We start from the raw sequence: 21,160 nt of genomic DNA on the forward strand, positions 1-21,160 counted from the left end.
ACACAAGGGACGGCTTTAAAAGGCCGGGACGGTCCCGCCTCACACCTGAGGGACAGAGCAGCAGAGAGGAGCCTTCGCCACACCCTGGACAGGAGCATCGCACGCAGCAGCTAGGTGAGTGCGCTTCGAGGGCAGGGGGGGGTCTGTGCAGAGGGGGGGGGTCGGTGCAGAGGGGGGGGGGGTCGGTGCAGAGGGGGGGGGGGGTCTGTGCAGAGGGGGGGGTCTGTGCAGAGGGGGGGGGGGGTCTGTGCAGAGGGGGGGTCTGTGCAGGGAGGTTTGTGCAGGGAGGGTCTGTGCCAGCACCCCCCCCCCCCCCCCCCCCCCCCCCCCAGCCCCTTACCAGCCGCCACCCGGCCACCAGCCACCACCACCCCCCCAGCCCCATACCAGCCACCACCCCCCAGCCCCTTGCCAGCCACCATCCTCCGGTCCCATACCAACCACCACCACCCGGCCACCGCCCCCAGCCCCAAACGAGCCGCCACCCCCCCAGCCCCATACCAGCCGCCACAAGCCATCACCCCTCAGCCCCATACCAGCCACCACCCCCAGCCTCATACCAGCCATCACCCCAAAGCCCCATACCAGCCGCCACCCCAAAGCCCCATACCAGCCCCCTCCAGCCCCATTCCAGCCGCCAGCCCCATTCCAGCCACCACCCCCATTCCAGCCGCCACCCCCCAGCCCCATTCCAGCCACCCCCCAGCCCCATTCCAGCCACCCCCAGCCCCATTCCAGCCACCCCCAGCCCCATTCCAGCCACCCCCAGCCCCATTCCAGCCACCCCCCAGCCCCATTCCAGCCACCCCCCAGCCCCATTCCAGCCACCCCCCAGCCCCATTCCAGCCACCCCCCAGCCCCATTCCAGCCACCCCCCAGCCCCATTCCAGCCACCCCCCAGCCCCATTCCAGCCACCCCCCAGCCCCATTCCAGCCACCCCCCAGCCCCATTCCAGCCACCCCCCAGCCCCATACCTGCCACCACGCGGCTCCACCTTCAATATTCCTAGTAAAAACATTAGAAAATTCACAGACAAACTTGAAACATTGAATATAGCAGTAAATGTGATTAGCATGCACGGTAAAGTATGTTCCACAGTTGCCCTAATGACTTGACTGTTAATTAAATAAACAAGCATTTGCAACAGGTCTCGCGTTTGCTAGAGTTTAAGCTTTTGGCATTGAAAATGACAATGCCTTTTATTTATGTTTTAAAAACTAACACATAAAATAAACACCTTGTCATTTACAACGCCAATAGCACAAACTCTAGTAAATGCGAGACCTATTGCATTGCAAATGCTTGGTTAATTTGTGAGCACTCTGTGCTGTACTCCTGCTTCAGTGCTGTGAATAAGTCTTGGACAAACTATGTTAAAAGGGTGGAAGAGTAAGGAAATAGAATGTAAAGCGTAACACTGAAACACAAACTTCTAAGCAACCTAATTGCGCCTACTAATTCTCCAAGACTTCCCACCTATGTTGTGGCCCTAGATAGGGAGTAGACCTGTGGTCACCTTGAATTACTATTTCTGTGCTGAGAATTAGTTGGATGACCTCTGAGAAGGCTTTATTAGCAAAAATCAGAAGGGATTTTATATTCACTCGAGGTTTAAACTCCCTCTGCATACGCTGACATCATCTTGATCACCTTATACCCCAGTGGTTTTGAGGCATCCACTTCTATTCTGATCTGTCCAGGCCCCACGACTACTTTAACATAACATAACATGTGTATTTGTAAAGCGCACGTTTACCCAGAGGCATCTTGGCGCTGAAAAACAGATGTTTATTGTTACCCAACTCAATGGTACTCATTTTATCGACCTCAGATGGATGAAAGTCTGACCGGACCCGCCGGGATTTGAACCTGTGACCATGAGGTCGAACACAGGCCCCTGCAGTGGACGAATTAGTCCACTGAGTCACCAGACCTGGCTTCACACTCTGGCTATATGCTGTTCGTTCTTCCTAAAAACAGTGTTGCCACAAATCTTTTATATTTCATCTGCATGCTTCCTTCGTCCCCTTTCCTAACCTGTTCAAGAAATGTTAACAAGTTCTCTTTCCATATTTGTTGCCTGGTAAGCATCTAAAATCGTTTATGAAGAAGATTCTAGAAAACGAATGTTCCAGACTTCACCTTAAACAACAAAGACTAGTTTGTCACTAGTCTGTCTCTGTTGGTCAGGACTGCTTTGCAATTCAGGACATATAATTATTTAGCCTCGAGAAGACTCAAGGGCAATAATAAGCCAAAATAACTAAAACACTAGTTGGCTTTACATGGCTTCCAAGTATCCAAAGTCAAGAATTTAGCTAAATGAATTGCCGGAAAAATCTATATTAAACTGAAGGTGAGCAGTTGACAAAATGATACTACTCCAAACAGTAGATGGGGGACACCTTTACTATCAAGTAGCTGGGCTTACATTTGTACAAAGAAAACTGAGCCTGTGTATGTTCTCGCTTTAGCTCGCTCTCGATCAATGGCACTATAAAAGGACATTACATTGTCAAATTACCTCTTCTTGCGGTGCTTGTGGGTCCTACTTAATTTGCTTTTCTTGATTGCTCACTGACATCTGTGAACTTCTGTAAGGCTCCTCAAGAGATGCTTTGACTGCAGCAGCTGGAATAGTTGCAAAAAAGATGTGGTTCGCAGCCCAGAACTACCACTCTTGAGAATACTAGAGATGCCACCTTTCATTCTCGGTGGTTGAGCTCACTTTGCTGCTTAACCAACATTGAGATCTCCCTTATCAAAACCCTACATATTGGCCATGGCTTTAATCTTAAGTGGTTGCCTGTCCTTGCCAGGCGTCGGCTATCTGTAACCGAACTCCAGCAAATACAATTCTCAAGCAGATGTAGTTAAAAATCCCTGAACTGGACACATGATTTACAATTTGCCCCTCTCCTTTGAATATCTTCCACAAGTTGTTCTCACCATTATCATACTGCTCTTTCAAATTCCTCAGAAATACTCCTCTCTTAGTCACTCATATCAAGCCCTTGCCTATTACCTTTCTGAATTGGCTAGCCATCTGTTATAGTGAGACCCATGTCAAATTAGCTCAACATTTACTTTCTATTTGTCCTTACCTCCTCAATGTTGCAACCTTCAATCTAAGCTTTCACTTTCTTATATTGTGTTTGGCTATTGTAACTGTTTCATCAGTAATAAAGATCTTGAGACAAATGTGTTGTAAGTTGCTGGTTATTTGTATCCTCCTTCCTTTAAAATATTCCTTTTAATATATTCTGGACCGTTTGGAATTCCAACTAAGTCCTGTTGGCACTATGAGGGTGACCTGGCAAGGCCATGCGGGAGACGTGAAATGTGGCCATGTTAATAAAATTGATTGAGAGCCCCATGTGATTGGGATAAGTTGCTAGACATGTTGCACTTTATAATGTTGTACCTTAGCAAAATGAGCTCCAAGTTAATGGTTAATTTGTTACCTTTGTTTTTAATGCTATTTTATGACACGTGGGACACTGGATTGTCGACCATGTACTGTGTTTTAGTGTAGGAAATTGTAGGTGGTTATTATTCGAAGTAACATGTTGGGAAAACTGATCAAAATGTGCTACACACTATTCATTTTATGACTGCTTAATTATGAATCGGGTAATATGCAATATTTCTGTTAAGAATTACTTCTTGAAAATAAAGTATTAATATGATCTTGTAAATAAATTAACCCCTTCGAAGCTAATGACGAGCTGGGCTCGTCATGGCGCTTACCTGCCGTGCGCTGATGACAAGGCCAGCTCGTCATAAAACAATGAAAAACAACAATTTGCAGCACAGGACGGGAAAACGCCTAGCAGCCATGTGGTTAAACAATGAAAAAAAGATGCATAGTCCCAAAGTTTCCTTATTTAAATATGTTTAGATTTACTTATTCAAGATAGGGACTTCTTTTTGAACTGCTTACTCAAGGTGTGTGTCTTTGTTTTCTATCTTGAGCAACACATTGCTGAGTGCCAAGTTGTAACGGACTACATCAAGGACATTATATGTTTCCCTCATTTAACCAAACACCCATGTTTGTTCAAGTTAATCATTAATTTGTTACATGCAGTGTATATTACAGAAGAATAAAGAGGACTGTTGAATTATGTAATTATTAATATGTCATGCCTTTACTGAGACAACCATGTACTTTTTTTGTTTTGCAGTAAATTCCATTAAGTTTCATCCGACGGAGCAGATTGCTCTCACCGGTACGGTAAAACAAAGTTATTACTGAATGTGTTGTGTGATTTCTTTTTATTCGACATTGTTATTGGCAACAGCTTAAAAAATATTCTGCTTGCGCTGAGATCAGCCCACACTTTGCTTTAACACTTTCAGATCGACAAATGAACATCAGTTGTTGCTACATTTGAAATGTAATAGAGACCACTGGCGTTATGAAGCAATGAAGGACCAAATTATGTGGAAAGGAAAGGCAAATTATGGTATAGAATGCAACACGTTTTCAAACCGTATAATTTCACTATTTTGCCTCCGTTACAAGTTGAACACCTGCAACTGAAAGGTGACCAGTAATATTTTGCAACATGTCTACGGCTTGTGTGGTTACACCTGTGGCGCTTTGTTAAATAACTTTAGAATTTTTGAGCTGGAAATTTATTCTTTGTTGAAATAAGCAAATTGTGATTCAGAAGGTGGATTGTGTGGCAAGTATTCTAGTACTATAATTTATTTCTACAGTATATATAATCGTTTTTCTCTGTTATTTAAAATATGGTGCTGCTATCGGGTTGTCACTTATAATCAGGGGATAGATTCGATTAAGGACCCTAGAGGTTGGAATCTAAAACCATATACTTGAAAAACTTGATACCTCTGGGACCATAAATTCTTGAGTTAATCAATGTCGTGGGTCTAACTATATTCCCTGGCAGTTTCAATAAATGAAAGAAGCAATTTTTACTTTTTTGACATTTAAGGTAGTCATGCAACAACACAATTACTTTTTCTTAATCATTAATGAATAATACAACTCTACCATTTCTCTTTAAGAATTCTATTTTTCATTTTACTTTGTGGAGGCGCTGCTGAGTTATGAACTCGGGATCTCCTATCGGGTTGTCAGCATCACCTTCTCTATAGTTGACAAAAGAGAGAAGACCCCACTTGTTCCAGGCAACAGGGTACTGCCGACAGTCAAAGTCAAAGGGAATATCCCTGGACTAACTATATGGAGACTAGTTTTATATTCTAAATGACATTTTACTATGACACAAACACATTATGCAAAAATAATTTTTTGCCACCAACTAAAATGTAACGTATATACGTTCTTTATTAAAAAATCTTTTTCCTCGCTAGACAGGGTATTATCCTTAACATAAGGAACCCAAAGACAAATTAAAATTTCAGAAAAACCTGTCTTTTTCTGAAGAACAAAAAATATACACCTTTCTTAATACAATAAAAATTCATTAAACATACATCAATACAGTAAAGCTATTACAATATGCATAAATAACAAATGTCACAAAATAAAAACATATATCTTGATTAAAAAACAGACAAAAAAAAACCCTTTTCAATGGAACAATAGATATTAGTCCCAGATGATCAGATCCAATAGCCTTATTCTCATGTTTGAGTATTCCAATGTCCAAGATTGGCGTATTTATGGAAACCACTTGGCTTTACTTGGATTCTATGTGCAAAGTACGTCGATGCGTTTCAGTGTTTTAGCCTTGGATATGGTTACACCTTCCTCAGGACAATAATGATTGGGGTCATCATCACCACATTTGGTGGAATCCTTCTCTATATTGGAGCTTTTTTTGAGGGATTTTTAATCAGGGGATGTGCCCTATTATATCCAAATATGAGCTCATCAATGATCATCTCCTCAGTTGTAAAAGATTTGTTTTGTGTATCCTTACGGGCACTTTTATAGTCTATTTGAATTTTTTATTTGAAATTCTCATAGGTTCTCGCTGCTTCCCTCAACGCTTCATTAAATTAGTGTATATTTTGACACAGGATTCCGTGAATCTTGTCTGTTGAGTTCACCACGGTGTCACCTTGGGTATACGCTTTCAGTTTAATCAACAAGGTTTCTTGGAACTGGATGTGTTCTTCAAGTGTTTCGTCTCTTGCTTCACCGCGGGTCCGTATAGTTCTATGACTAGATGGACCCGCGGTGAAGCAAGAGGCGAAACACTTGAAGAACACACCCAGTTCAAAGAAACCTTATTGATTAAACTGAAAGCGTATACCCAAGGTGACACCGTGGTGAACTCAACAGACACAAGGATCACAGAATCCTGTGTCAAAATATACACTAATACAATGAAGCGTTGAGGGAAGCAGCGAGAACCTATGAGAATTTCAAATAAAACGCTCAAATAGACTATAAAAGTGCCCGTAAGGATACACAAAACAAATCTTTTATAACTGAGGAGATGATCGATTGATGAGCTCATATTTGGATATAATAGGACACATCCCCTGATTAAAGATCCTGCCCAAAAAGCTCCAATATAGAGAAGGATTCCACCAAATGTGGTGATGATGACCCCAATCATTATTGTCCTGAGGAAGGTGTAACCATATCCAAGGCTAAAACACCGAAGCACATTGACGCACTTTGCACATAGAATCCAAGTAAAGCCGAGTGGTTTCCATAAATACGCCAATCTTGGACATTGGAATACTCATGCACATGAGAATAAGGCTATTGGATCTGATCATCTGGGACTAATATCTATTGTTCCATTGAAAAGAAGGTTTTTTTTTTGTCTGTTTTTTAATCAAGTTATATGTTTTTATTTTGTGACATTTGTTGTTTATGCATATTGTAATAGCTTTACTGTATTGATGTATGTTTAATGAATTTTTATTGTACTAAGAAAGGTGTATATTCTTTGTTCGTCAGAAAAAGACTGGTTTTTCTGCAATTTTAATTTGTCTTTGGGTTCCTTATGTTTAGGATAATACCCTGTCTAGCGAGGAAAAAGATTTTTTTAATAAAGAACTTATATACGTTACATTTTAGTTGGTGGCAAAAAATTATTTTTGCATAATGTGTTTGTGTCATAGTAAAATGTCATTTAGAATATAAAACTATTCTCCATATAGTTAGTCCAGGGAAATTCCCTTTGACTTTGATCACCTTCTCTCTACACAGACCTGATTAATGCACTTGACTTTTGTGCGGGCAATTGTATGACTGTCCTTACATTAAAAGGTAGGTACTGGAGTATGCACCATTCGTATCATTTGTGGTGTAGAGCATGTGGTGGAAGCCTTTATTTGTAAAGTGTGTCGAGGGACGCCTTATCCAAGCCGGCAAATTGGTTTGGGGATTGTAAAAGATAAATATATGTAGTGACTAACTTCCAACATCGGTAGGCTAAAAGGTAATTGTATTCTTAATATGGAGCTGCTTAAGATAAGAGGACGTGCAACTCAGGAACTCCTTCACTCCCGCCGCCGTCTCATCTGCCAAATCCAACATCCCCACATTCCTTTAATTACATCACACACGTTCTATAACTTACATCATCAGCATTCTCTTTCTATAATGGAGACAGGGATTCTACAACACCAAAGAAAGTAGGATATAAAACATCTTCCCTTATTCACACAAAGGACATCAGACAGAACAGATATAACCACATACAAACACCCAGGTGGAGAAAACGAGGACATAACCAACATGAACACCAGACAACACATAAGCACTGGACAAGCGAACAGTTAGTAAGATAGGAATCGAAAAACAAACAACATTACTATGAAACGGTTCCAGATATATATAGACCAATATACAACCAAACGAAACTAGCAGAAACCACCTAGGTAAACAGTGGGCCGCAAACTTCTATGTAAACCGTGTTTTTGGGGAAATAGCATCACCAACAGGCTGACACCTCCTTTTGGTAGGATGTAACAGTATAATTGAAACACAAACTGTGACACTTCATTTTAATTGGAAATTCCTACCCTCTCCTTAGCAGTTTAAACAAAATAACAATTGCAGCAGACTAATAACGTATCAAATTCCAGTTGGCATTGAAGTATCAATTTATATTGTAAAAGACATAAGCAACTGGTAAACTTTAAAGTTTCTGCTACCGAGAACATTCAAAATGGTGATTTTTGTAGGTCACTTTTCACATTAATTTGTTAAATCAAATGTTCTAATGAGGCTATAAGTAACTAAGCCAGTACTTTTGTTGTGTGCCAAGAAAGCCTTATTTTTACCATCACCAAGTCTTTAGGGCTCACTCTACCCTAGGAATGGTGGCAAAATTGGATATTTTACTGCATAGTGCCCCTACTAAAACTGTGGAGCTTTATGTTCGAGGCATATGAGCTGTAAATTGTATACTTATGCATAGATCATCATCTGGTGTTGGACTCAGATGTTTGCACTTTGTTTTTGTCTTGGAAGAAGTCTTTGTAGTCACGAAGTAGGCGGCGACTCCTAAGACTATATAGTGCGCATGGGCATCAACTCCATCTCCAGATTGTTTTTTTCCGCCATCGGGTTCGGGTGTGATTTGCTGCGCTCCGGGTCGGCATCGGTTTCAAACCCCTCTTCGATGCACAATTCCTCTCCACTCGATGGTATTGTCGCGATTGCTTTTCCCTTTCAAAACGCAACTTTAAAAAAAATTCCTCGATCTTCGACGCGGGCCGTGGGCCTATCAGCGCCGACCACGCCTGCAGTTAGTGGAAAGGACTCCCTTTAAAAAATGCCCGTGTGTGGTGCTAAGTTCCCACACACAGACTTGCACGAGGTTTGTAATCTCCGCTTCCCACCGGAGCACGGAGTAAAAAATTGCAAGGCCTGTGGATGGTTCAGGTCGAAAAAACCATCCGTGACCGTCGGGCTTGACGTCACGAAATGTCTTGCGGAAGCAGCTCAATTCCGGACATATTCAGTGCAGATCCCAATGTCCAGCCGGAGCAACAAGGTGATGAAGAAGACATATCCGTCTCCGAGGCCGACTACTCCCACGAGGAGACAATCAGAGGTTCATGAGTACCGAAACACCTCTCTCAAAATGCAAACCTAAGGCTCTGGTAGTACCCTCGCACTCTGATCCTCACCAGCAACATGTCTCAAACGCCCTGCCCTCGGGCCCGGCTATGAAACCTAAAGACAAGCCTTCTGGCTCAAGCCAGCCCCATTCCGGTGCCGAAAAGTCACCTTGGGCACCGAAACAAGACCAAAGATGTGACACACACTTCTTTGGCACCGAAGACCACCCCTACGCCGAAACCCTCAGTATCGAAACATACAAAGGACAAACAGTCGAAACCGAAAAAAAATCTTTGGAGCCGAAAACTGCCTCCGAGCAGAAAAAATCATCTGAGCCGAAAAGTCTGAGCCACAAACTCCTACAACAAAACCTAAGGAGACCAAGCAGAAAACCGCTGAGACTCGGTCCAAAGAACATTCTGACCCAAAATCTGGAGCACTGAAAAAGATACACAGTCTGTACCTGATTTTTCAGGTTCAAAACAAAAAACTTTTTTTATTGATCCAGAGACTGGCAGAATCGTCGCCAAGCCTCCAAAAAAGAGAAAACTGCACACTTCAGAGGAACCTGAAATACCTTCGAAACGAAGGAAGATGAGTACTAACACCTCTCCACCTCCTTCTCCTCCTCCAGCTGATCCAAATCTTTCGATTTCTCCACCACACTCCCTACAACATACTTTTTCACCAGATGATGAGGATACCAATGGGAGTGGTAATATAGATCCAGATAGGGATGATGATGATTATACCATCCCACATGAGGTAAACCCTTGGGATGACTACAACACAGATCCCGACCCACATAATGACCCGAAACTCTATACCACTGGGTACAGTTACATTCTGATCCCTTACAATAAGATTTTTTACTTGAAGCCTTTGCACCCTCGCAAAAATCCACGCACACCCTACCAATGCTAAAGGGCATGCTGAAACATGCCCCAGAAGTATTTAAAGAACTTGTCAGGGCCAGGATTCTCAACACCAGGGTAGACCAAAAGTATAAGGCAGCTTCCAATGACCCAATTTACATTAAAGGTCAAGTCCCTTTAGATTCTCTTGTGGTGTCTAATGCACACAAGAGGGTAAACTCGCAGAGTACAGGCGACGCCCCCCCCACCCCTCCTGATAAGGAGTCCAAACTAATAGACACATCTGGTAAACGTATTGCTTCACATGCTGCGAATCATTGGCGGATTGCCAATGCCCAAGCTTTATTGGCCATGTACACCAGGGCGCACTATGATGAGCTTGACAAGTTCATGCAACACCTTCCTGACCAGTACAAAGAAAAAGCCAACGACCTTCTATAAGAGGGCAAATTGATCACAAACGCCTCAATTAAATGTGCGCTCGATGCGGCTGACACCACTTCTCGTGCCATTAACACTAGCGTTTTGTTGCACAGGCACGCTTGCTCTGGGTCTCCTGATCCAAACGAGGTGCAATCTGCTATTCTTAATCAGCCCTTTGATCAATAGCATCTTTTCGGGCCATCAGCTGACACATCTTTAGAAAAGATGAAAAAAAATACAGACACTGCTAAGTCCATGGGAGCCTTACAATTCCCTTCCCCTAGAGGTTCTTTTCGCTGCTCCTTCTACATCCCTCTTCTTCCTATAAGAGTCCCACTCGAACGTCCTCAAAAGGATACTTTTGCGGAGGCTACAGAGGCAACAATGGTAAGGGAAGAAGTCGCAGCACAATAACTACAACTCCCCTACCACCAAATAATGACTTCCCTATACTCCCCCCGCCGATCATACCACTCCTGTTTAGGAACGCCTCTCACAGTTCCTACCTGTCTGGAATTAAATTATCCAGTATGGTTATTACCTGGAACTCTCCTCTACTCCCCCAAATATTCCTCCCAGACCACGTCCAATGTCCTCGGAACATCTGACACTTCTCAAACAAGAGGTTCTCTTTCTATTACAAAAACATGCAATAGAACCAGTCCCCTTGCCTTATCGAGGTACAGGGGTTTACTCCCTTTATTTCCTAATTCCAAAAAAGGACGGCTCTCTCAGGCCCATATTGGACCTCAGACAGCTAAACCTCTACATTCAGTCTGATCACTTCCATATGGTCACTCTCCAACAGGTGCTCCCACTGCTTCAACAGGGCGACTTTCTCTCCACTCTGGATTTAAAGGACACCTACTTTCATATTCCCATTCATTCCGCTCACAGGATATATCTCAGGTTTGTGGTAGACGAATAACACTACCAATGCAAAGCACTGCCATTCGGGGTGGCTACAGCATCCGAAGTCTTCACCAAGTTTTTTGCAGTAGTTGCGGCGCACTTAAGAAGACAGCACATTCATATCTTCCCTTATCTGGACGACTGACTTATAAAAGCCAGGTCACACAGCAGCTGTGTGCAACACACACACAAAAAAATCCAACTGCTTCACGACTTTGGATTAACGGTAAACCTCACCACATCCTACCTCCAACCGTCCAGCCTACAACAATATCTAGGGGCTACGATAGACACTTCAAAAGCTCTAGCATACTCCAGTCCAGTCAGGATAACCGCTAAGCATGGGCGAATTTTGCGAATTGGAAATTTGCGAATTGGCAATCCGCAAAATTCGCGAATTCGCGCGAATTTGCGGATTTTTTTGTTTTTGGGTGTTCGCGAGGCGCTTTGCGTGCTCGCGGGTGTTCGCGAGGCGCTTTGCAATTTCGCTGGCTTTTTTTATTTTGCCTGCTTAATCACTGCCACCCTCTCGTTTTTTATGCACATCTCCCCTCTGTACCACTTGTTTCTGTGCCCTTCTGCCCTCTGCCCCACTCATGTTTTGTCCCCTTCTGCCCTCTGTCCCACTTTTGTGCCCTTCTGCCCTCAGCCCCACTTAGAATGGCGCCGGCAAGCTGCCAGCGCCATTCTAAAATAGCTAGAAATCGCTTCAACAGGAAGCACTAATAGATAAAGTAAAGCAGGTGCTCCAGTTGAAGGTCAAATTAAGTTACACAATCATTAATCACCCCAAGTTTGGGGTGATTAATGATTGTGTAACTGAATTTGAGCAGCACCTGCTTTACTTTATCTATTAGAGCTTCCTGTTGAAGCTGACTTTTGTAACTATTTTAGAATGGCTCTGGCAGCTTGCCGGCGCCATTCTAAAAGTGTTACAAAAGTCGGCTTGAACTTTTGACCCAATCCGTTCCGTTCGCGGATTTTGCAGGAAATTCACGAATCTCGCGGAATGCGAATTTACCGAAAATCCGCGAGCGGAACGGATTTTCCGCCCATGCTTAATAACCGCCATACAAGCTCTAATGGCAAAATTTCAGCCTCAACAATCACTACCAGCTTGAGTGTTCATGCAGCTAATTAGGATGATGACCTCTTACATTCTCTTCGTCCCTTATGCAAGACTCCAAATGCGTCCCTTATAGGAGTGTTTGGCACGTCAGTGGAACCAGGCTCAAGGTCAGCTAACAGATCTGGTGTTGGTTGACAACTGCAACCATCGCTCTCTGCAGTGGTGGAACACAAAACCTTTCCAAAGGGCGGCCGTTCCTCAACCCAGTTCCACAGATTTATTTATTTATTTATTTAAAACATTTATTAAGCGCAACTGTCACCTTGCAGGTATCCTGGCGCTGGTGGCTACTCCTGGGTTTATAGACAGGGAGGTTGAACTTTAACTAGCAGGCTAAAGGGGTGAAGGAAAGAGCCAAGTTTTGATTCGTTTCCTAAAGGGTAGGAGATGAGTGATTTGGCGGACATCGGCCGGCAAGCTGTTCCACAGCTTAGCTGCAGCCACTCTGAAAGATCTGCCTCCGACCCTGGACTTCTTATATTTGGGGACTTTCACCAGGCAGGCAGTTGTAGACCTAAGTGTTCTGGTGGGTGTGTACCACGAGAACAGGCGTTGGAGAGGTCTAGGTCCTGCACCGTGTAGTGCCTTGAAGACCAGACAGAGGGCCTTGAAGGCAATACGCTGCTTCAGCGGTAGCCAGTGCAGCTCGGCCAGCGCAGCGGTGGCAGAGGATCTTCTGGTCCAACCAAGAGCCAGTTTGGCTGCTGCCGACTGAACTCGTTGGAGTCTGTCCAGTAGTGTCACAGGGGATTCAAACAGGAGAGCATTACAATAGTCAAGGCGACTAAGAATAGTACACCTGACTATCAATGCTCGGGCCGGGGGTGGTAAAAGAGGCAGAACCTTGCGCAGTGAGCGCATGAGGGCTGAGCAGGTAGCAACTGTTCTTGAGACCTGCGTTTCCATGCTCAGCTGGTGGTTTAGCATGACGCCCAGATTGCGAACACTGGTGACGGGTGATGGGTTATTAGAGTTTTCCGGGGGCCAGAACTCAGCAGGCGGAGGGCGGGGAATGCGGCTCGCCGGACAGAACAAAACCTCGGTTTTCGCGGAGTTGAACTGGAGGGAATTCCGGTGCAACCAGCTAGCGGTGTCTCTTAGACAGTTGTGAAAGGCTTCTAATGGGATGGATTCTTCGCCCTCCCAAGAAAGCAACAGCTGAGTATCGTCTGCATAATTTACTGTGGTCACCTTGTGCGATTTAATTAGCAGAACCAGTGGTTTCAGGTAAACATTAAAAAGGATCGGGCTAATAGAGGAGCCCTGAGGAACACCGTGAGGGACAGGGGAAAAGGCCGATTGGTATGGGGGAAGGGATACAGCCTGTTGTCTGTCACTAAGATATGAATGAAACCAAAGCAGGGCCGTACCGGCGATCCCTGCCTCTCTTAACCTCTCAAGCAAAATCCCATGGTTGACCGTATCGAATGCGGCAGACAGATCCAATAAAATCAAGGCCACAGCTTGGCCTCTGTCTGCACGCATTCGAAGCTCCTCCATGGCAGTGAGTACAGCAGTTTCAGTGCCATGGGCCGGGCGAAACCCGAATTGGAATTCGTCTAAGACGTGGTGCTGCTCGAGATGGTTTGAGAGGCAGTTGCTGACCCAACGTTCGAGTACCTTCACCGGGAATGGCAGAAGTGATATAGGGCGAAAGTTGGACAGACATTCTGGATTCAGCGTGGGTTTCTTTAATAGCGGGGTGATGAGCGCTTGCTTCCAGGAAATGGGGACGATACCGCACCTGAGGGATTGATTGCAAATCATCCGTAAGGTATGGAATAATTCGTGCCCACAAGCTTTCCAGATTTTCGGAGGCAGAGGGTCAAGGGGGGATCCAGAGGTGATGGCCAAAGCAACTTTCTCAAACTCTACTTGAGAGATAGGAGGGAAGTCCAGGAGCTCATTCAGGGGAGGACAGGCTAACCTTGGACAGTCAGGATTGGTGAAGCCAACTTCAGGAGGAGTCATATGAAAATGTGCCGGAGACATTACCAGATTATTGATGATAGTCTCAATTTTATCAGTAAAAAACTGAGCGAGACTGTCACAAAGAGTCTGAGATGGGGGAATAGAGTTTTTAACACAGTCAGGATGCATGATATTGTCCAGGATCTGAAATATACTTTTAGAACTATTGGCCGCATTGGCTATAGTAGAGCAGTAGTAGTTCGCCTTACTTTCTGCAATGGCAATTTTGTAGTCCTGGAGTGACTTTTTCCAGCGGGCTTTGTTGATATTGCAGTAACCTCGTCTCCACTTTCTCTCAGCCTGTTTACAGGCTGATTTGAGGGATTTGAGGGACTCGTACCAGGGAGCAGGTGCTCTACCTTTGGGTTTGCAATGTTTTAAAGGGGCAACCGAGTCCGCAATGAAGGTGATTCTCGAACTAAAGGATCTATAATTGTTTTCCACTGAACTAGTGGGAGAGAATCTATCCTGAACTTCGAAGACTTTGGTGGAAGTGCTAAGTTTATCTAAAGCTTTCCAGTTTCGGTAAGAGAACTCACCGGCTGGGGAGCTCATCTTCAAACCCATACCATTCAGGCACTGGACCCCTCAACAAAAACAATTCCACATAAATTATCTGGAATTGTTGGTGATTTTCCTTGTGTTAAAATCTTTTCAACTCTACCTCATAGGCAAAGTTGTCCTGGTCCGTACAGACAACTTGACAGCAATGTATTACATACAAAAACAGAGGGGGGGGGGACACTGCAGATTTCACACCTAGCTCAAAGCATATGGCGATGGGCCATTCCTCAGAACATATATTTCCTTGCAGAACACCTCCCAAGAGTACACAATCAGATTGCAGATCTGCTCAGTTGTCAGTGACCGCAGATCCACGAATGGGAATTTCATCCTCAGGTTCTGCTTCCATTCTTTCAAATGTGGGGCCGCTCAGAAATAGACCTGCTCGCCACACACCAAAACACAAAATGCCCAAGCTTCGCATCCAGGTATCCACACCCATTGTTCAAAGGCAATGCGCTATGGATGAACTGGTGGGCACATTTACTTAAGCTTTCCCACCTCTCCCACTCATTCCACTAGTGGTTCGGAAGCTCAAACAGCATTCCCTCACAATGATCCTGATTGCTCCAACCTGGGCCCGACAGCCATGGGTCACAGCCCTCTTTGAACTATCAGTAGTTGCTCATCAAAAGCTACGCCTCTCACCCAAGCTTCTCACTCAGAACCATGGAGAGATAAGGCATCCAGATCCCAGTCAACTCAACCTTGCGATCTGCCACCTGAAATCTTAGTTTGGCTACCTCAATCTCCTGCCAGACAGCATGAACATCATTAAAGAGGCTAGACGTCCTACCACTAGAGCTTGCTATGCTGCAAAGTGGAAAAGATTTGTAATTTAGTGTACAAGTAACATCAACCCGCTAGATGCTTCTATTTAAAACATCATCTGCTACCTTTTGCATCTACAACAATGTAACCTAGCATATTAATCCATTAGACTACATCTCGCTGCAATAGCAGCCTATCTCCAAAACAGACAAGACCTGCCTTTGTTTAGGGTACCAGCTATTAAAGCATTTATGGAAGTACTTAAAAGAATAATTCCACGTAGAGTTCCATCCTCCCCAGTATGGAACTTAAATGTGGGCCTTGTCAGACTCATGGGTCCCCCATTTGAACCTCTGCATAAATGTGAATTGCAATTTCTCACCTGAGAAGTAGCTTTCCTGGTTGCCATCACCTCTCTCAGAAGAGTCTGTGAACTCCAGGCATTAACCATACAAGAAACATTTTTGCAAATCCATCATAACAAAGTAGACCTTAAGACTAACCCAAAATTTCTACCTAAAGGCGTGTCTGCTTTCCACCTTAACCAGTCTGTAGAACTCCCAGTGTTTTTCCCTCTACCAGACTCAGTAGCAGAACAAGCTCTTCTCACGCTAGACGTAAAAAGAGCGATATTGTACTACATTGAAAGAACAAAATCCTTTAGAAAGACTAAACAACTTTGTGTCTTTCTCCCCACCTCATAAGGGCAATCCTATCTCAAAAACCGGGTTTGGAAGGTGGATTGTTAAATGCATCCAAATATGCTTTACTTACTCTTGCCTTTCGGGCCCTTAATGGTACAGGACCAGAATATTTAAGAAAGAGATTAGTTCTCTCACTCTGTCAGAACCATACGATCTAACAATCTTCGCCTCATTGTTGTCCCGCGGTTTCGCCGCTCCAGAATGGGTGGCAGAGCCTTTGCAGTCATCACGTCCAAACTGTGGAACAGCCTACCGCTAGATCTCAGATTCACCCCCTCAGAAGCACTCTTTCGTAACCGTCTCAAGACGTGGCTATTCTCATCTGCATAGGTGGACTCCCTTTTCCAGCTTACAGTCTCAGCGCCGGGACACCCCCGTTGGGGGTAGCCGTGCGCTCTACAAGCTTCATAAATAATAATATGCTATGCCAAAGCCAAACGCACATTAACCATTACCCCCTAGAGCTCACTCCAAACGTAAATTATTGACATCTATGGCATTCTTAGGGAACATTCCCCTTGATGACCTTTGTAAAACATCAACTTGGTCTACACTACACATGTTCACAAAACACTATTGTGTAGACGAGCTAGCAAATCAACAAGCTAGTGTGGGCCAGGCTGTATTAAGAACATTTTTTCAAACCACTGCAACAGATACAGGTAGCCACAGCTAAGAGGATAACTGCTGTACAGTCTATGCATAAGTGTACGATCTACAGTTCATATGCCTCGAACAGAAAATGCTAACTACCAGTATGCATCTGTTCTTGGCATGTAGTGCTGTAGATTCATATACACCCACCGACCTCCCCTATCTGTTCCAGTACTATCTTACTTAGATACATTACACATGGACATCTTTTCTATTTCTTACTAACTCCACCATAACCCTCCATGGCAAAACGGTCTGGAGAAGTATTTGATGCCCATGCGCACTATCGTCCTAAGGAGGAGTCAACGACCTTGTGGCAACAAAGACTTCTTCAAAGACAAAAATAAAGTGCAAACATCCGAGCCCAACACCAGATGGCGATCTATGCATAGGTATACGAATCTACAACTCTACAACTCTACATGCCAAGAACAGATGCATACTGGTAAGTAGCATTTTCCTTATTAGAGACAATTAAAAAAAACTCAGGCAATGTAACATAGGTTCTTCATTTATTTTTAACATGCCTTTAGCATATTTTAATTTTTAATCCCTCCACTTCTAAATAAGTTTTCAGTTCTAGGCTGCAGAAGAAGACACATCCCACATGCTCAGCACCCTACACGCTTATCAACAGTGCTTGTTTACTTACCTAGGGTTTACCAGATGACGGCAGACAGGTTACTTCAACTTTAGGTGCTCAGGTTTCGAACAGCAAGATCGATAATAGCGTAGGAGGCTTGAGCCATATAGATGATGAAATAAGACATGCCAGGTATAGCTTTAATCCTGGTATGAATGCCTAAAATATGTCCAGGACGAGCCAATATTATTCCAGGGCTAGAATGTTGCTAAGAATACCCGCAAAATATCAAAGATCATTTGCTGCTATGTCAGCAGTAGTCCGAATTTAGGGTGTGTTGAATTTGCATATTTTTTTTCCAGTGAACCTTTGCAAAAGTCCATAAAAAATTTGTGAAATTACACTTTTGAGGAGTCAGGTGGTTTGCTAGTATCTCGCATAATTTTTTTAAAGTAAATATGCACTTAAAGTAAAAAAAAAAAAAATGTTTCGTGAAATACTGGCAGGCAACTGGTGTGAGTAAAAAAAGTCTCAGCAAGATATTTTCTGCATAAATGAGTCTTTCGCGTTCAGAAATTGCACAAAATTGCATAATACAAAATTTCAAGTAATTTCCGAAATTTTGCATAACATGACAATCTGGAATTCCACGATCCTAAATAAAAGTTGTCCCAGGCAAAATCAGATTTTCACCAGGAACGTACATATTATGTCCAGTATGGTGCAGTATTATACCAAATAGTCAAAATGTTACCAACAATATCAAGGATTGACTGCTATTATGTCAAAGATTAGTAGACAGTAATAACTGTCCACAATGTCAACTAGTACATAGCCAGAAAGGCCCATAATGACGTCCCACAGCATTTGAAGGATGGGAACCATTATGCCTGGGGATAACCAGAATATTGACATAAATATGCTGAATATTACCATGGTCCATAGTGATAAAAACTGTATCTGAAAGAGTAGGACGCTCTGGATTCATCCCCTGAGAAGATGGTTTAGAACTCTGATCTACCTACTAATTGCACAAATGATAGCATGCCCTCCTGTGGCTAAATAAACTGCACACTCGATGTACAAGGACTAATAGATATCACCAGTGTGCATTTACTGCGCCCAAACAAAATGAATACTGCCACCCTCATCTGTCCTAGAGAACACCACATGTGTCTGCATAAAGCACTAGATTGACAGTTTTTTAAGTGGCCGCCAGGTGCCGGGGGACACTCAGACAAATCCAGCAGGAAAAAACAGTAGAGGAAATGGTGACATATACTTCTGACTGAAGAGTTCTCACCTAAGAATATTCCAGGTACCAGAAGGGATTCAGAGAATTTTACTCTGTCTCGCCAATAGATGTTGCCATGCAGATCAACAGTTACTGGTTAGCTCCCTGAAAGAGATGGAGCGCAGTTGGATATATGAGGCATGCTGAAGTCACTTCCTTTCTTTCTTTCCCCTTCTATGCAAATCCGGAGTTGCACTCCCACGTTTGTCAGTTTTTCGAAGACTTCTGGTTTAAGGCCAACAGTATGCCAGAGATGATATCCCTCAATGATGATTCAAGCCATGCTATGACTCCAGGGAGCAGAAGTCTGTCATGGACTTTCACAACACTTGCCTTTACAGTTTGGGCTCTGGTCGCTAGCATGTTGTGCGATAAATGCCCCCCCAAGGTGATCCAGGAGTGGGAGGCCAAACTGTATGTCACTGAACCTAAGAAGAGGTCACAGTTGAAACATAGTCCAGCTCCTGCTCCAAGTTATGGTGCCATACGCAATCCCATCCATAAGTCTTTCCCAAGTGAAGCCCCAAGTGAAGTTCCGTTCCCACTCAAGGTCTTCTGGTAAGTCAAAATAGCAGCACTGCAATAAATGCAGAAAGGCCAAGCTGAGTGCCATACCCCCATGCGAAATCAGGCGAAATGACACAAGGGAATCCGTTGAAGGGTCAAACCTCACAAGTGTCTTCTGGTTCAGATCCTGTCCTGGTGCACTCTGATTTCCTCTAGCCCCTATCGACCCTCTTGGGAAAATACGACCTTCAAGTTGGGTATGCTGCTGCTCTTTCAAGTCAAGTCAAATAATTTATATAGCGCGCTACATACCCAGAGGGTCTCAAGGCGCTTGAAGAAGGGTGGGGGATTACTTGTCGAATATCCATGTTTTAAGTTGCTTTCTAAATGCTAGGTGGTTTTGAGTGAGGCAAAGGTGAGTGGGAAGTGAGTTCCAGGTTTTAGCCGCTAGGTAGTAGAAGGATCTTCCTCCCATGGTAGTTTTGTTGATGCGAGGTACAGCAGCAAGGGCTTGGTTGGAAGAGCGTAGCTGGCGGGAGGGGGTGTAGAAGGAAAGTCGTGTGATGAGGCATTCGGGTCCAAGTTCGTAAAGTGCTTTGTGTGCGTGGGTTAGGAGGCGGAATGTTATCCTCTTATTGACGGGGAGCCAGTGGAGGTTTTTCAGGTGACCGGAAATGTGGTCTTTACGCGGGATGTCAAGTATGAGTCTGGCTGATGCGTTCTGGATGCGTTGGAGTTTTTTCTGGAGTTTTGCGGTGGTTCCGGCGTACAGGGTGTTTCCGTAGTCCAGGCGGCTTGTAACCAGTGCGTGGGTGACCGTTTTCCTAGTTTCGGTGGGGATCCAGCGAAATGTTTTTTTGAGCATGCGAAGAATGTTGAAACAGGATGATGAAACGGCGTTGACTTGTCTGGTCATCGAGAGTGAGGAGTCCAGGATGACACCCAGGTTCCGTGCGTGGTCCGTCGGGATGGGTGCTTTTCCAAGGGCCACTGGCCACCAAGAGTCGTCCCAGGCGGAGGGGGAGGTACCTAAGATAAGGACTTCTGTTTTGTCTGAGTTCAGTTTCAGACGGCTGTGTTTCATCCACTCTGCTACTTCTTTCATTCCTTCATGTAGGTTGGTTTTGGCGGTGTTAGGGTCTTTGGTGAGTGAGAGGATCAGTTGAGTGTCATCAGCGTAGGAGATGATGTTGAGGTTGTGTTGGCGTGCGATGGCCGCGAGGGGGCTCATGTATACGTTGAGGAGGGTGGGGCTGAGTGAAGATCCTTGTGGTACGCCACAAATGACTTCAGTGGCTTCTGACTTGAATGGTGGGAGGCGGACTCTCTGAGTTCTTCCGGCAAGAAACGAGGTGATCCATTCCAGTGCTTTTCCTTGGATCCCGACGTTTCTGAGGCGTTGTAACAGGGTGCTATGACAGACTGTGTCGAAGGCTGCGGAGAGGTCGAGGAGGATGAGGGCGACTGTGTCTCCATTGTCCAGTAGAGTTCGAATGTAGTCTGTTGCTGCGATGAGTGCGGTCTCAGTGCTGTGTTTGGCTCGGAAGCCGGATTGTGAAGAGTCGAGGGATTTGTTGGTTTCGAGGAAGGCGGCGAGCTGGTTGTTGACAGCTTTCTCGATGACTTTGGCCGGGAATGGAAGAAGCGAGATGGGGCGGTAGTTTTTGAGTTCGGTGGGGTCAGCTGTGGGTTTTTTCAGAAGGGCGCTGAGTTCGGCGTGTTTCCAGCTTTCCGGGAAGGTGGC

General features: G+C 44.4%; 1 protein-coding gene across 6 annotated transcripts in view; it reads left to right on the forward strand.

Annotated features, from left to right (window-relative positions):
* WDR37 (WD repeat domain 37) overlaps window positions 1-21,160 on the forward strand; it is a 608,563-nt gene that overhangs the window by 270,648 nt on the left and 316,755 nt on the right. For all 6 annotated transcript variants that reach the window (XM_086941512.1, XM_086941515.1, XM_086941510.1 and 3 more), the window contains one exon: window positions 4,189-4,233. In XM_086941512.1, coding sequence (XP_086797638.1) covers window positions 4,189-4,233 — 45 coding nt within the window. The remainder of the gene's footprint in view (window positions 1-4,188; window positions 4,234-21,160) is intronic.

Source organism: Lissotriton vulgaris, chromosome 10 (genome assembly GCF_964263255.1).
Source record: "Lissotriton vulgaris chromosome 10, aLisVul1.2, whole genome shotgun sequence".
In the NCBI taxonomy this organism is placed as follows: domain Eukaryota; kingdom Metazoa; phylum Chordata; class Amphibia; order Caudata; family Salamandridae; genus Lissotriton; species Lissotriton vulgaris.